Source organism: Sardina pilchardus, chromosome 16 (genome assembly GCF_963854185.1).
Source record: "Sardina pilchardus chromosome 16, fSarPil1.1, whole genome shotgun sequence".
NCBI lineage: Eukaryota > Metazoa > Chordata > Actinopteri > Clupeiformes > Clupeidae > Sardina > Sardina pilchardus.
The window spans coordinates 32,068,064-32,084,367 of NC_085009.1; the positions used below are offsets into that span (position 1 = coordinate 32,068,064).

Here is a 16,304-nt window from a genome sequence, read left to right on the forward strand (position 1 = left end):
ATACCCTGCTCAATAAGTAAAGCTTTTAATATTACCGAGGTTATGAAAATAGTCATGATCAGTTTGTCTGCGAAGTTAGACTGCTACCGAACCTAAAACAAGTATAACACATTCCCTTCGTATTGGGACATTGGTGTCTGTTAGTATTTCCAATGGCGCAGAACGAGACGAACTAAAGGTGGGTGTTGAGCTTCTTCTGTGGATAAATCATCAGCAGTAGGCCTATTGCACGGACGCGTTTAAAAAGAGTGTATTTGATAAATGAGCTGGAACTGAACATTTACAACTTGTGTGTTTCATGACCTTGGCGTCTCTGCTTAATCAAGTGCGCGTTCCACAGTAGCCTGTTGTTTGCGTATGAGGAAAGCATTTAGCGCGCAGGTGTACAGGCCTAGCCTCCATTTTAGGCTGAATAGGCTCACATGTTCATTTTACAGACGCTTTAAGTGAGATTATGGAAAACTACTGCCCCGGTTTTCCTGACATGATGTATATATACCATCAGATTGTAGGCCTGAATATTGGTCAGGTTAGGTTTTTATTATAGTTAATATGCAATATTGTTCGACTTGTGTACAACTTGTTTTGTTTTGTATCAACGGCTACATAAACAATAGCATTATAAGCAATTATGTGGAAATTATCAAAATATACTTTGTAAATCACAACAATGCATTTGAAGTGGGATACATTATATGCATACACAATAGGCTTTTTCTCTAAACTAAGCATTCAAAGAGTTGTATGTTTGGAAGATAATGTGAGAGGCATTGTGGCAAATGTTAGTACATGTTAGTAGCCTACATGAACAAACAAGTCAACACAATAGCCTACAACATTAAGATGTTATGTTGCAGACCTACATTCTAATTTGTGTTTTTTGTATTTTAGCTTGTCATGACGAGATTCATATGAATGATATGGGGAGTGGCTGAAACATGGAACAAGGCAATACAAAACAGGACGGCAGTCTGAAGGGGCAAAGGTAGGCTACTTAGCACATGATATAAATTATGTTTCTTGAAGAAGTTGCATTTCTGTTCTATGCAAAGTATCTTCCTAATAGTTTAAAAGTGTTGCAATCCTCACATGTGAGATGTACAGTAGAATGCTACACAGCAACACATCACATAGCTCCTTAATACAGACACTTTTAGAGAGAAAAAGTGGAGACTATTAACTCAGTTTGTGATGCTTTAAGGGGAGCTGTACATAGTTCAAGCACTAGGAAATTACAGCTTCTGGTTTTGTGGAACAGATACATCAATCAGTCATGAGCATTATCACGTTGCACATGTTTTATGGTCAATCAGTTTATGATTGTGGTTATGGTTTTTACCATTTAGCAAAGTATATGGAAACAATATGGCAAAAGATTAAGGATATCCCTACAACATGTCTATAGGAAATAATTATTGTTTTTTACACCACAGCTCATTGCATCATGAGAGGCCTCCATCACCTGTGCCCACTTGTGTGTCCATGAAAAGTGACCAGTCAATGGATCCCCCCATAACCTTCAAAGATGATGAGGTCACAGATGGATCAAGGCAAGTCCTTAAAACAGCACTTTGTGACAGAATGGTTGATAATGTTAAAGATTAAAGTATAATGAAAACAAACAGTTATCAATTTAATATCTGTGTTATTTACTGGTTAAATATATACAGTTTCTTCTACAGGAACAAAATTGCATTTTGAATTGAGTGTTCGTAGAGTTCTGCTGTGCTGCTGAGCTGAATATCCTACAAAGCAAAAGTAGCAAAACCAGTCATTGATGATTAGTTGATTAGTTATTGGATGAAAGCATTGCCAGTTGCTGATGAATCAGATAAAGATATTGCTCACTACGTTAGCATGGTGCTAGCAGTGCTATCTATCTGTCTATGCATTAGCATGGTGCTAGCAGTGCTATCTATCTGTCTATGCATTAGCATGGTGCTAGCAGTGCTATCTATCTGTCTGTATGCATTAGCATGGTGCTATCTGTGCTATCTATCTGTCTGTCTGCATCCATATGTGTAGGCCATTTGTACTATAAAGAGCATCCTACTGTAGCTCTATGTGGGACACAACATATTTTTGTTACATATTTTATTTTTACTTATACCACTAAATCAAACATGATAGTCTTAGATATGTAGGATGCAGATGGTATGCATCTTATAATGCTAACTCCAACTTCCTTTCAGTAGACAGATTTCTGGTTCAGTTCATCAAAATATAAAGTTTAGGCATCGGACAGATGTCAGTGTTGCAAGCACAACTAATGAAAGTCTACTTGTGGTTTGTTTTGCCCGGAATACTCAGTGGCCAAATGGAAGGATGCAAATCAGGTGCTGTCAGTGACCAGTTTACCCAGGGGGACCTCAAGCACATATTCCAGGTTTGGATGCAGCTATATCATACTGCACTGATACATGTTTTTGATGTGAGTTAGGAGTCCTCTCGAGTTCCTTTAAGCTGTCCTAGACTTAGGAGCTACTTTTAGGCTTAACACTAGAAGCGCCAAGCGCCGGTCAATTGACCGCTGACGCGTATTACTAGAAGCGCCGTGTAGGTTTGACCTAGATATACCTAGAACGGCCGGGCTGCGGTCAACGCAGTGATTTAAAAAAAAAAAAAATCTTTTCACTCGATTAAATTCCAGGACCCTACGTTCACAACTTTTCCAAAATACGTGTGTTTTGTCACCCAGAATTTTTACATGATCAAAAGCACACCGGTACAAGCTAGTTTAGAGCTATTTTGCGCTCACTTATGTGACAACACTATAGAGCTCGTAAGTCACGCCCCGATTTTTCCCCTTCCGTTTTCCCCATGGGACCTTAGGCTTCAATCTTTTAACATGAGAGGGGATAGATATCTTCTGTTCCCAGTCCTTGTATGACCTGCATTACACATATGCTGATTTAGGAACTAAATATGGAATGTTCATGCAAAAACATTGTCAATTTGTTCAGAGATTGTCCAGATAAATGATGTTAAAATAACGTTCGGATAACAGACTACATTTGTCGCACAAGTCATGTCACTGTCATTGTCCCTCCAACTTTCAACACTAGTACCTTTCCAAGTAAGATCGCTAACGTTAGTTTGTGCTAAACTCAGTATGCCTGTTTGTTTTGCTCCTCAGTGGTTCCCGAAAGACCAAAATAGCAGTAGTAGCTGGATAAAACTTATCAGGTGGGAGATATGTGCACATGAAATGAACTTATAGTTGACTTAGCTGCTAACTCGATTAGCAGCTAACAATCGTCAACAGCTAATCGCCTGGATGCTCTGTTCCCGCACCTCGACGTTGAGAGGTGACGTTGCTGTAGTTCGTTAAGTGCTCCCGCAAATATCTTATCAGTATCAAGCTTCTCCCTACTAGATTGTTACGTTATCGGTACTAAAAATTCTATAAAAATTTCAGGAACAGCATATGTGTTATTTATGACCCAATTCAAACGGGACCAAAAAAAATATTTAATTCCGCTATTGACTTACATGCATCAGAATTTCTTTTTGAGGTCCCATGTACAGGAAATGTACCGGAACTTGAATGGCGTCACTTACGAGCTCTATGTTGTCTCGCGTTCGGCCATGTTTGTCCAGGCTGCTATTCTCTTTTCTCACAGCAGATGTCGCAAGGGTTTCCTGTCAGTCGGGCATGAGAATAATATTTTACCATAAAACATATAGTTTATATATGTGCAATTGCAATATGTATTATATATGTGATTTATTTTAATAACTATTTTTCATTTACATGGCATAGTCGATGGAGGCGATTTACAGTGGTAAAATGCGAGTTTGTTTTGAAAACGTTGCGACGTTGTTGGCAGGCCTACGTGTGTAAAAAATATTTTCAGCTGAAATTCGTTATGTACGTAGGGCGCGTATGCCTACGTACATTCATAGTTGTATCTTATCTTCTAAAGCTCAGACTAATGTATAAGCATTTTCTTACATATTTGCTGGACAAACAAATCTATTTCCAATTGATTTGGCACATTAATTTCGTGGCGCAACGTTAACTCTCTCAACTACTACGCAGGAGTCCTGGGTTCTCAACTTGGCACGAGCGAAATAAAGTAGCTTATAATGACTGAATTCTCTGACCGTTTTTCAACGTCAACGAACAATTATTTTTTGTTAATGGTTTTTAATAACAAACTATCTGAAATAAACGGATGAATCACAATACTGTTTACCATTAACAAAAAATAATTTCGCCAGCCAATAATTTTCTGAGCCAAATTGAGCCGCCATCTGACAAACTTTGACTAAGTCAGTTAGACTTTGCATCTAAAAATAATTATATCATAGAGACACGCGAAAGATAAACGAGCCCAGAAACTAGGCCTACATGAGATTTTCCCACTGGACACACTAGGGATGCAACGGTACAGTTTTGCCACGGTTCGGTTTGTATCACGGTTTTTGGGCCACGGTAACGGTTCGGTTTCAATATATCAATATTATCTTGGCTCTAGCATACAGGAGGCTATATTTGCCTTTTCTATTTCAAATCAACAATGTGCTTCTACTTACACTTGCAGAGAAAATATTAAATGCATAGCCTGACACAGATGAAGCAGAATCACAAAAATGTATTAAAAGAAAAGAACACCATCATTGCCTTCTGTCATAAACAGGCAATGTTATCCATAGTGCAGTGCAGCATAAAGTAATGTGTAGTTATTTATTTAATAAACTCACTGTTCTTCACACATTTAAAGAAAATACTTAACTGTTATACACCCTCAAAAAAGTAGTGAACAATTCTGAAAATCTTCTCAAAATAATTGGTGAGGTAGTATTATGTGTAGTTTCAAATGGATATTTGATTTGGGAGTGCCTGCCCTGTCCTCTTTTATGAACGTAAAAAATGTAAACATAGACAAAAGTGCAGTGCAGCATTAAAAATATTAGAACAATGAAATGAACATTATTGCAACCTGTTGTCAGGGGGGGGGCAATATTCCGAGAAGAAAGTGGCAAATTTGCCACTTCACAAAGTGTCTGTTTCCCCTGTGTCTCCTGTCGTGTGTGTGTGTGTGTGTGTGCGTGTGTGTGCGAGAGAGTTGTGTGATTGACGAGTGGACGAGCGATTGACTGATTTAGCAGTGAGTTTATTGTTTTTCGAGTGGACACCTCCCGCTGCCCGTAGCCTAGCATGTACAACGTCAGGAAAATAAATGACCCGAGTTTGGAATGACATGTCAGCCTCCCCATCTCCTATAACCTCCCATCCCTACAATATTTTCCAGTAGGCTAAACTATCAAAAAGAGAATACACTCAGCTGTGTCGGCGTCACGCTTTCTTAGGCTACTCTAGCGAGCAATCAACGCAGGGCAGAACCACGGTTACAATGTTACACACAGACTTTATAATGTGGCAAATTTTCGACCTTCTAAAGTGGCAAATTTGCGTCTTTACAAAGTATATATACGTGGCCCTAATACGCCGTCGTATTCGTTATGTCTTTGGGAATTATAGGAATATTGTTGTCGAAAGGCTGCAGCAATGGATGGTTGGGTTTTCGGTGCCAAACTAACTCTCCGTGCTGCTCCACTTAAGGTTACAGCCGGGTGATGAAGGCGCAAGTGGGCCGACATGTTGGATGTGTTACCTTTATTAGGTGATCGTTGTGAAGCAGTGCTTGCAATGCACACTGTGCTTTGTTTACTGACGGTCTTTTTGCCTTGTTCGTGGGCTACTTCAAATGTCGCCATGATCATGCAGCCGCCGGTAAAGTTTGTTTCTTCCCACATGACTCCTTCATTTGCATTTCAACGCGCTTATTGGCTCTTGGGAAATTCAGTAAAATTCTGATTGGTTGTTGCAAGGTTGACGAGAGGCAAGCTGAACAGTCAGAGAAAACGCATCCCCCGGGTCCTAAGCACTCCTCTCTATCGCTCCCAGGCTACGCGCGCGCAATAACCCTGTATTAAATAAAAAGTTTAATGTCGCGTATACCGAAATATTGCGGTTTAGGTGAGTCTATTGAACCGAACAGGCCAAACCGAACGGTTCAATAAATTATTGAAAACCGTTGCATCCCTAGGACACACCACATCAGTGTGTGCTCGTTGCTACGATACACAGGACTCACAGTGAGTTGACGACAAAATGACAAAAGAAGCATACTTACATAGTACTTATATACTTTCCTAATTCCTACGTAGGGCTAGTCAGACTTTTGTTAAGTCTTCAGGGCCCGGTTGCACAAACACCAAAACCAAAGATTGATGATATGAACCAAATATTCTGGAACAGACGGATTTACAACATTGAATGCGATAGGGATACGTTTCCTTTCCAGAGATTGCTGCGCTGTTCACAACGCATGCAGTCTACATTGAAGTGAAACATGCAGAACGTTGTCCAAAACAATACAATAACATTGTGTGTTGAGATCTAGTACAATATAGACATCTGTAGACATGAAGTGGCAACTAAAGCCATTATCAGTAATGAAAACTTTGGCGGCTGCAGCCTCATTTAGGTCTCGGCTGAGCCAGCTAGCCAGCCAACTACTTCGAAGTAGATGATCATCAGCCAGCCGTTATTCTCAAAGCAAATGGCTTCGGGGTCTATACATAACACACTATCCATTGCAAACATAGCCTATTTGAAACCGATCATTCCCCCTCCCCCATACACTCGTCTAGGCTAGGCTACTACAGACATCACCGCGGCATTGAGGACAATTAACTGCCTCCCCACCCCCACCGCCTCTCTCTGTCCCCTGCATAGGCTAGGCTGTAGGCTGGCTATAGGCAACTCGTGGAAGAATGCGCAATCATGTTTCATCGCATATGCGCGTTTCAGAATGTTCGAATTCGCCAGCGTGCGTGTAGTTGTGTGAATAGCAAAAAATAGAATAGAATATAGCCTATATTTATTGATGCCTTGCTTAAAAGAACTTCCGCTATAAACAGGTCGGGGATCGAACCAGCAACCCTTTAGATATGAGGCCGAAGCTCTAACCACATGGATTAAAGTTTTCCGTCGCTACGACGGATTTCCGTCAACCGGAGGCATTTCGTTGTGCGCAAAATAAATAAATAAATAAATGCGATGGTGCACCTGCATTGATGAACATTAGGGCTACTACTACTACCACTATTAGGCTGCTGCTACTAATAATAATAATGCTAATCATCATCATCATAATCATAATGATACAATAATAAACGAAAGAAAGGCCTATTGAAACAGATGAAAGAACAGTTCTGATCTATAGCCTACATTGGAGCCGCAGCTTATAAAGCCTATTAGGCTTTTGTAGGTTAAACAAGCTTTGCAGAAGTTCAGGAAAGCTGTCGTTTTTTTTCAGTTTAATTAGTCTATGATTTGGGATAATTATTCTTCATAAAAGTAAAATTAACAGTTGCTTCGCCAGTTGGTCTGCGTTGTTTGCGATGACTTCTTGTCCGCACTTGCTGTGTAGTTCCCCGATCTCATCAAATTAGGCTACTTAGAGGTCAGCAGTGTTGGGGAGCGTAAAGATGAAAAGTCAGAAAGAACATTACATGGCTATAGCCTAGGCCTACTTTCGGTCATTATTAATATTAGTAGAGTCGGGTGCGCCCGAAACGCAGAGACAGACTACGGGAAAGTGTGTGTCTGCGCCAATTATCCCACTGTTTAAGTTTAACTGCTAATTTCTCTAAAAAAATAATTATAATAAGCCAACAAGGTTAACTTACAATTCAATATGATCCAGTAGCTTATAGGCTATATACAGTTTGCCTAATTTGTCTTCTTCAAAGAGAAAGTCGTAGGTCCGTTTCCAATAAACAAAACTTATCTAATAGGAGTCCTATGACTGACGCGTGTTCTTATAAAAACGTCTTGTCTTCCAGTTAATGTTCTTGAATGTTTATTGTAACAGACAGCACAGAATAGGCCTTGGAACTCCTAACATTCATGCCATGCATCACGTTCTTACCCAAAAACTAAAACGTCTTAAAGTGACATGCACCTAATTAAACAACAATGTCACCTAGGGCCTAATCACACACAAGTAAAGTTACACCAAATTATATCCTGACATCAGAAAACATCAGAATTCTTTAGCATATTACATTTCAAATCAACTATTCCAAATCTTCAATAATAGAGGCCTATCTGACGGTTACCGTCATCATTCTAAATAACCATGACTATGGCTACAACCTATGGCTGTGAGTTTTAATTGTTTTCATGCATGTCTGATAAAAGGTGAGGAATGTTTTGGAGACATACAGTGGGTACGGGTTGAGAATGCACCTTCTCCCGCGGGACTCCCGAAGAGATCCCGCAGGCCGTCAAGCCGATTTTTTTCGAGGCTAAGGCAATGTACCCAAACAACCACCAGGTGGCAGAAAGTTTCATCCCGCATTTCAAAATGATGAAGACCGCATATCCGTCAATAGTCGACTCCTTAATCTCATTTAAGGCGAGACACGGCAGTTGAAAACATTGTTTTTGTGACCTCCGGTCAATTTCGAGATTTTGTGCTAGTTTGCTACCTTAGCATGTATTCTACCACCCTACTACAACAACAAAGTCCGATTTGCACATTTAGGTGTTTATTTCACGAACTTTTGTGTGCTCGCGCCTATGTATTTCTTCACATTTTCTCAAAAGTTCCCATTCTAAAATGTCATGTACTCCCGCGAACGTGATCCAAATCATATCGTGTCTCACACCGTTGGAAAGCCCTGCTCCTCCTGAATAACGCCATGCAATCCAAATATGGACATTTCCTTTGTATTGGCAACCAATCGCGAAAGTTCAAAGACGAGTCTAAGCTGAGAACGAATCTCATTGGCTGTGTTTCAAGGCTGTTTTCTCAAAACTAGTTATTTGCGGTTTTGAGTCATTTTCCGGTAGATACTTCTCAGCCTCTGTAGCACCTATCTACACCAAACTTTCCAGTTATACACTTAACAGTATTCTGAAGACATTTACAGAGGGATTTGTTAATACATCATTCCTGGCCTGATTTATGTGACATGTTAATCAAAAAAGCATGGCAAAAATCGTTTTTTTAAGGCTATGGACAGTATATTTGGATTTCCTAGGCAATGAAAGCAGATATCCTGAAATCCTTCTGTAATTTTATTGTAATCTTGTTTGTAAACAACATGAAAGAATAATTTTGCACCTGGCTTTATCATATGCTCAGATCTATCTACCGGAAATATATGCAAAATCATGCATATTTAATGAGATAATGACTCATTTGCATAATTAAACATACACATTTCAAAAACTTGTAATACATTTTTTTCTCATACTTGTATAAGTAATCAACTGAGGAAGTTTCATGGTGATACCTATTATTTAAAAGTTTTACCCTATTCAACTGTAGTGTCTCGCCTTAATCATTACAATGAAGGTGATGACTGGCGAAATTATTCAAACGACGTTTCAATGAACCATTGTTGAAATGAATGAAAATGGTTATAGGAAATCGCCTACAGCCTAACGCCGACACAGCTGATTCTTTGATTGATTCTAAGCTGTTTTGATGTAGGGGATGGGTAAACTGGCGCGCTACAAACATGTTACCAATCAAATGTAATATTAGTAGGACTAGCCTACTTAGACACTTTAGTCATAGGCAACATTGCCATGTTAATTTGGGCTAGAAGTGCTTGCTTGTGGTGGCGCTCCTGTCCGCTGCTTCTCCCGAATTGTGTGGCAAATTTGTCAGCAATCAGCTTAAATGTCAAATCATATTTATTTATCTTTGTCGCCATGGTATTGGGGGAAACGCGGAGAAACGAGATGGTCAGTCCTCGTATTTTTTCTTCGCGTTTCGTTATAAGAAATATATAAGTAATAGTTAGTCTTCTTCCGTATTGAACAGATACGGGACGAATTTGTTCCGTATTTTAAGGAACTACTCAATGCACACACACTACAATGAAAAACACACAAAGAAATCACTAAACATATAGCCTACAACCTAATGACACTTTAATGCAGCGTTTCTCAAACTATGGGCCGCGAAACGTGGAGACTGCTGCTGGGCCGCGAGACATGGAGTGAAATTAGGTCCGGTGATCTGATAATTTGCTGCGCAATTGACCAAGCAACCGCGGACCGACAGAAAAAGAAAGCAAACGTTGCTCCGGAAATGCTTGCTAATTTGATGTGTTTAAACATAGAGCCATACAATTAGGTGTGTCTGTTATTATGATAATTTTCGAGCATAACTGCTTGTCCATAGCTCAGGTGTTAATAGCCTTGCCATAAGCACTGCTGCAGGTGCTTCTTTTATTATGCGGTTAGAGCATAAGCGCTTAGAGACTATATATAGACTATAACTCAGGGACAGGTGCAAAACCACCAACTGGGATGGATCGAAGGGCAAGCAAGCACTGCCACACAACGTGAAGGCCTTTGTGTTGTCAACACTAAACAGAAAGTTTCCTACGATGGGGAGAAGTGGCCGCAAGGACTGCATCGATAAGATCAACGAATACAGTAATGTTTTACAACCCAGCTGGTATCCGCTGTTCATTCCGACATATCCCCACTCGGCGGTAGGCCTAGGCCTATTTAACTTTTTTTTTTTCAAACAACGTGCCATTCCGACATGAGGTCATTAATAGGCTATTAATGTCATAACTATTAGGCTATCATTAGGCTTACTATGCATGGCTGTAGGCAGCTATGAGGCCACTGAGATCTGGACCTCATCGGTTTTGTGAAAGCCGATTGGAAATACAGCGAACGTTTCAACTATGTTTGCCATGGTAGACAAAAACACTCAAATAAAACAATAGCCTAAAAAATAACTGCATGCGTAATGGACACGGCTCTATATCCTAAATAATTTTCGAGGTTCGCCATTTGGTAATATGACCTATCCTTACTGACAATAATTTAGATTGAGCACAACTAAAGTTGCACGAAGGCAAAATGCAGTCCTAAAAGCCTATTCTATATAGCCTGGCCAATATTGTAGATGTGCAAAAGCAGCATTTGCGTGCGTGCTTGCCGGTGAGGTGTAGCCTACAAAAATGAGCATAACATCTGAGTATGGCTATAGGATATAGGCTAGAGAAGAGTTGGTTTAAAATTCAAGTGTAGTAAAAAAAGTTTGTGCACAATCTGCACATCCCCGGTCAAGGTGCAGAACAAGAGTAGGCTAAATCATAAAAAAAATGGAAAAAGGTTCGCACACTTGAAATCCTTCTTTTTTGATTTGATTTTATTTTCGTGTGGTCTTCTTCAGATTAAAATTCAAGTATGTGCGCTATTTAACCCCTCGAGACCGCCTGCAGTCTGCTGACACAGCCAGACGACTCTCCCAACCCATTCATTCGTTTTGGCCGATATAACCCATTCATTCGTTTTGTGCGTATATAGATTCCTGCATGCTGCATTACCGTGACCCTTAGCCTACCTTGTGGATGATTTTTTCTCATTGGAATACAGCAGGACAGAATGCCTTTTATCTAACAAACGCAAACGCTGAGATTGTTGGAAGGACTAGGCTCAACAAACTTGTTTTTCGTTTCTGGGAGATCTCGTTATCGTTTTGGATTGTCGGATTTTTATACTTATTGTTTGGACTTATGGACAATGAACTTTGAGGGGTGGTTGTTAGTGCTTTACAAAGCTTTGTGTTAATAAGTGTCGGTCCTCCTATCCTTCAGCTCACTGCGCGATGCAGTTGCGCATAGTGGCCACGAAGTCATTAACTGTTTAAGACACAATACATGATATTTGTGTTTTTCGTTTCTTAGATTTAATGCATGTTTGACATGTAAACAGGCCTTCAGTCCGTTAACTTAAGGCCTTCTTTTGCATGGGGTTGCTCGCATCCGCCCGTAACCTAGACTATTATGTGCGTAGTGGCTGCATACTCTTGATTATAATAAGAGGCAAATTGTTACAGGACAACTTAAACTGACTTCCCCAATGCTTCCCCGCAGCACATTACATTTTAATATAGGCTAATATAGGATGAACAAAGTCTATGCTATATTAAATCCAGTAGCCTAATAATTCTATGTGCCACGTCCGATTTCGCAAGTGATGTAGTAGGCTACGTTTAAACATCGACAAACGTCTGTGAGACTACCCATTTCATGAAGAGCAATTGTCTTGTGCGATCATTCCCCCTCCCCCACACTTGTCTAACCAGTTCACTAGACATTATAGCCTACCTATATGCGGCATTGAGGACGATTGCCTCCCTCCCCCCTCTCTCTCGACAGACACTTCCTGACACTAGGGCTCGGGATCATGACATCAAAACTTCGCGGGCACAGCCACGTTGGCAGCTTCACTCCTTAGTTTACTATGGATTACTATGGATTTACTCCCGACCTTTTAGTGTGTTCCTGTTACTTAGTTTTTGCCTTCTTGGTAGTATGTTGCTGTGTAGTGGGGTGTAACAGTGCAACCCACGATCGCAAGAGGAAAAGAATAAATCGCTACTATATTTCTGCTTCTTGTCTTGTGCATCTGAATGAATGGATATTACGTTCAGTGCGCTACCAAGGCGTGTGCCCGAGCCCTATTATGTAAATGTAAAAATGTGTGTGTGTGTGTGTGTGTGTGTGTGTGTGTGCGCTGAACCACGAATTCACATATTAACTTTTCTTTTCAGCAGACATCGCAATCATAAAAAAATCGCAAAACTTTTTAATAAAATAATGCCTCTTGTCTTAATGGGTTCCGGAGGTTCGTAGAGTAAGTTTTGAACCCCGGTCGCTGACGTATGATTAAGATGCCTCAACCAATTACGCCACAGTTCGAGTGTCAGTTCGGTAGTCTATGTCTATCTCTGAATCAACATGAACATGCATAACGAGATCCATATATTCTAAGTTGCTAGAAACTTCTTTTTCTTCTGACCATCCATTGTTACAATGTTACAAAATGCGCGATCTTCTCCATGCATGTAGCCTACGGTTATAAGTAAAGTGACATGATAGGCATGTAGGCCTATTAAAGATATTTCTGTTAAATACATTTTATTTTCAGTTGTCAAAAGTGGTGGGGACAAAATCTGTGATAAAGTGCTGGGTAAGCTACCCAGCGTCGCCGGTTAAAATGAACATGCCTCCGTTTTAAAATAGCCTATAGGCCTACACATTTCTAAGTATTCCTAGCATAAATGTAGCCTAAATGTCCATCTTGTCCATCTCTTTCGTCTTCGCCTTGACAATAATAGCCTATTCACGGAAATGCGGTCTTGTAACCGTAATGAATTAATGAATTAATCTAAGGTTGCCTATATCGAGTCTTTCAGGTTGAATTGAAGGCTTCTAAAACCATTTTCATTAATTTCAACAATGGTTTATTGAAACGTCGTTTGATTATAATTTCGCCAGTCATCACCTTCATTTTAATGATTAAATGAGACGGATTAAATGAGACGGATATGCGGAGCATTTCTCTCCCTCTCCATTGACCAAAACGTTGCTCTGGCATCTCTGCTGGACTGACTGAGTTATAGGCTACGTCGAGTGAGAGAGCCAGCTGTGAGGTACGCTGTAAAACATTCGAAAACTCTGAAACTGCAATCTGACATGCCGAGCGTGATATCTCTTTTCTCCGCTTGTCACCAGCGCGGTGTCTTCGGGTTTTTCCGTGTTTTCCGGTATGAGCCGAACCTACATTTTATTAAGGCAGTCTTATGTTGCCCCCTTGCGGTTGCAGTTTTAACAATTAGACCATTTTTTTTCAGTCAGATGATTTTTTTTCACTTTAATCCATGTAACCAGTGGGCTACTGTTCTCCTCTACAGATTTATTAAAATGTGTGTGTCAATGCTGAATCTCGAATTCACATAGACGTTAGCTTAAATTGTAGAAACAATAGGCCTATAGCTTTTTTTTCAGCAGACATCGCAAACATATTATACACATTCACAAAACGGAGAATATCTTTCTGCTCAGCATAGCTCTCTATCTCCCTCCCTCCGATGTAGCTAGACCCTACAAGATGCTTCTCCCTAAATGAATAAAAATTGTTTTAGAAAGTAGCCACGGTAGCCTGTAAAATGCGGCCTGAAATCCTGGCTACTGTGTAATTGAAACCAGACTGTTAGGCTCTTTGTTCCAGGTACGATCATTTTCGGCGGCGCAAACATATAGGCTACCTATTAAATGAATAGAAGTGAATTTGGGGAGTGAATTGGAACTAGCCACCCATTCACTTTTAGAGCATTTTAGTTGAAAGTCAAGTTTGCTTAAAGGTCCCATCTCATCGTTTTTTCGTTAATTTTGCGGTGATCTATAGTATTAATGAATGCCCTGAAAGCTGGTTTTAGACGAAAAAATGCTTTGCTGGGTCTGTTTCATGCTACCTCCAGTTCGTCACTGAGGATTCTACTACGATTAGCAGCCTGCTAGCAGCTAGTCGAGAATCGAGGCTTTTCTGTGGCACATCATGCCAGTTTATGATCCTGAATCCGAGGAAGAAGTAGAGGTAGCACAAGAACCGCTTCCTGATAGTAGTAGGAATGGTGATGTTTTCATGTCAACTTAAATTTTCTTCTAAAAGTGGACGTTTGTGGCGATTGTCATCATGCTTTCAAGTTATAAATAAACAACGTTCTGAAACATAGACTTGTTTCTTTACACTGTCGACAGCCTTTTCAACCTTCCAGAGGGGTATTCCATCAACCTAGCTTAACACTAGAAGCGCCGCGCCCCTCTGACCCACTTATACCTAGAAGCGCCGCGCCCCGGTCATTTGACCGCTTTGACGACCTACTAGAAGCGCCGTGCTGTTGTGAACTACTTAAAGCGCGGCGAGGCGGTCAAAAGACCGCTGAGTCCTTAGACTGGGAGGCTGTTACTTACACATAATGACAGCTAGATGGCGCTTCGTGCACGAATCAAATCGTTTGAATACATTTGTCAGACTGTGTTGTCTCTGTGGTTGTTTCATTATGACATAGGTCTACAGCACGTTTGAGTTATCTGTCCATTTATTTGTGTTGATTTGTGTTGTTTGAGGTAAAAACTCTGGAGGAGTTCTTGAACAAAGATTGAGCAAACTTGACTTTCAACTTTCATAGTATTTCATTTTTTATATTTCGTTTTTACATTTTGTATGCTAGCCTACTTAGAAATGTTGGCTATTTTAAAACGGAGGCATACGCGTTCTGTGATTAGGAGCCTGACCCGACGGGAGGGGAAGGATGAAAAATGTCGACCCAACACCGGTGTTGTTGGATCTCGAGATCCGTAACCCGCAGTTCGGGTTTGGGCAGATAATCTAAGCTCTAAAATGAATGGATGGCTAGTTCTAATTCACTCCCCAAATTCACTTCTATTCATTTAATAGGTCTATGTTCGCGCCGCGGAAAATGATCGGACCGAACAAAGAGCCTAACCTAGTCTGGTTTCAATTACACAGTAGCCAGGATTTCATGCCGCATTTTACAGGCTACCGCGGCTACTTTCTAAGACAATGTTCATTCATTTAGGGAGAAGCATCTAGGGTCTAGCTACCTCGGAGGGAGGGAGATAGAGAGAGCAGAAATGCTGAGCAGGCATATGCGCGAGAAGTAGGCCTAGGCTAATTAAAAATGATGAGTGAAAAAGATATTCTCCGTTTTGCGAATGTGTAGGCTATGTTTCGATGTCTGCTGAAAAACAGCTATAGGCCTATTGTGAATTCGTGATTTTGAATTGAGACACACATCCACGATGCGAAGGGCCAGAGACGTAGCCCACTGGTTAGAGCTTCAGCCTCGGAGCCCAAGAGTTGCTGGTTCGATTCCCGACCTATGTAGGTTATGGCAGAAGTACGTTTGAGCAAGGCATCAATAAAGTATTCTATTCTTTTCTATTCACACAACTAGCCTACACGCATGCTGGCGAATTCGAACATTCTAACGCGCATATACGATGAAACATGATTGCGCATTCTTCCACCAGTTGCATGTAAACAACAAACAGCCAGCTTACAGCCATGCAGGAGGCAGAGTGGGGGTGGGGAGGCATTTGTCAATGCCACAGTGATGTCTGTAGCCTAAGATCTTATCCACACGTAGCGAAACGACCCCCACCCCCCCAGTGAACTGGTTAGACGTGTATGGGGGAGGGGGAATGATCGGTTTCAAATAGGCTGTTTGCAATGGACACTGTGTTATGTAGCCTAGCCTAAAGACCCCGAAGCCATTTGCTTTGAGAATAACGGCTGGCTTCATGGCTGATAATGGCTTTAGTTGCCACTTCATGTCTACAGAACATGCAACTGAGTCCTGTGTAGCCTATCGTAGCAACGAGCATAATACTGATATGGTGTATCCAGTGGGAATCGTTTATAGGCTCGCGTTTATTTT

The 16,304-nt window shown here is 40.7% G+C and overlaps 1 protein-coding gene across 1 annotated transcript in view; it reads left to right on the plus strand.

The window, feature by feature from the left end:
• LOC134060138 (NACHT, LRR and PYD domains-containing protein 3-like) overlaps positions 1-16,304 on the plus strand; it is a 62,246-nt gene that overhangs the window by 54 nt on the left and 45,888 nt on the right. Inside the window, exons 1-4 of the mRNA XM_062516750.1 lie at positions 1-178; positions 892-985; positions 1,434-1,550; positions 2,311-2,386. The exon at positions 1-178 is cut by the window's left edge and continues 54 nt beyond it. Of these exons, the coding sequence (XP_062372734.1) occupies positions 939-985; positions 1,434-1,550; positions 2,311-2,386 (240 nt within the window). The 5' untranslated portion in view covers positions 1-178; positions 892-938. The remainder of the gene's footprint in view (positions 179-891; positions 986-1,433; positions 1,551-2,310; positions 2,387-16,304) is intronic.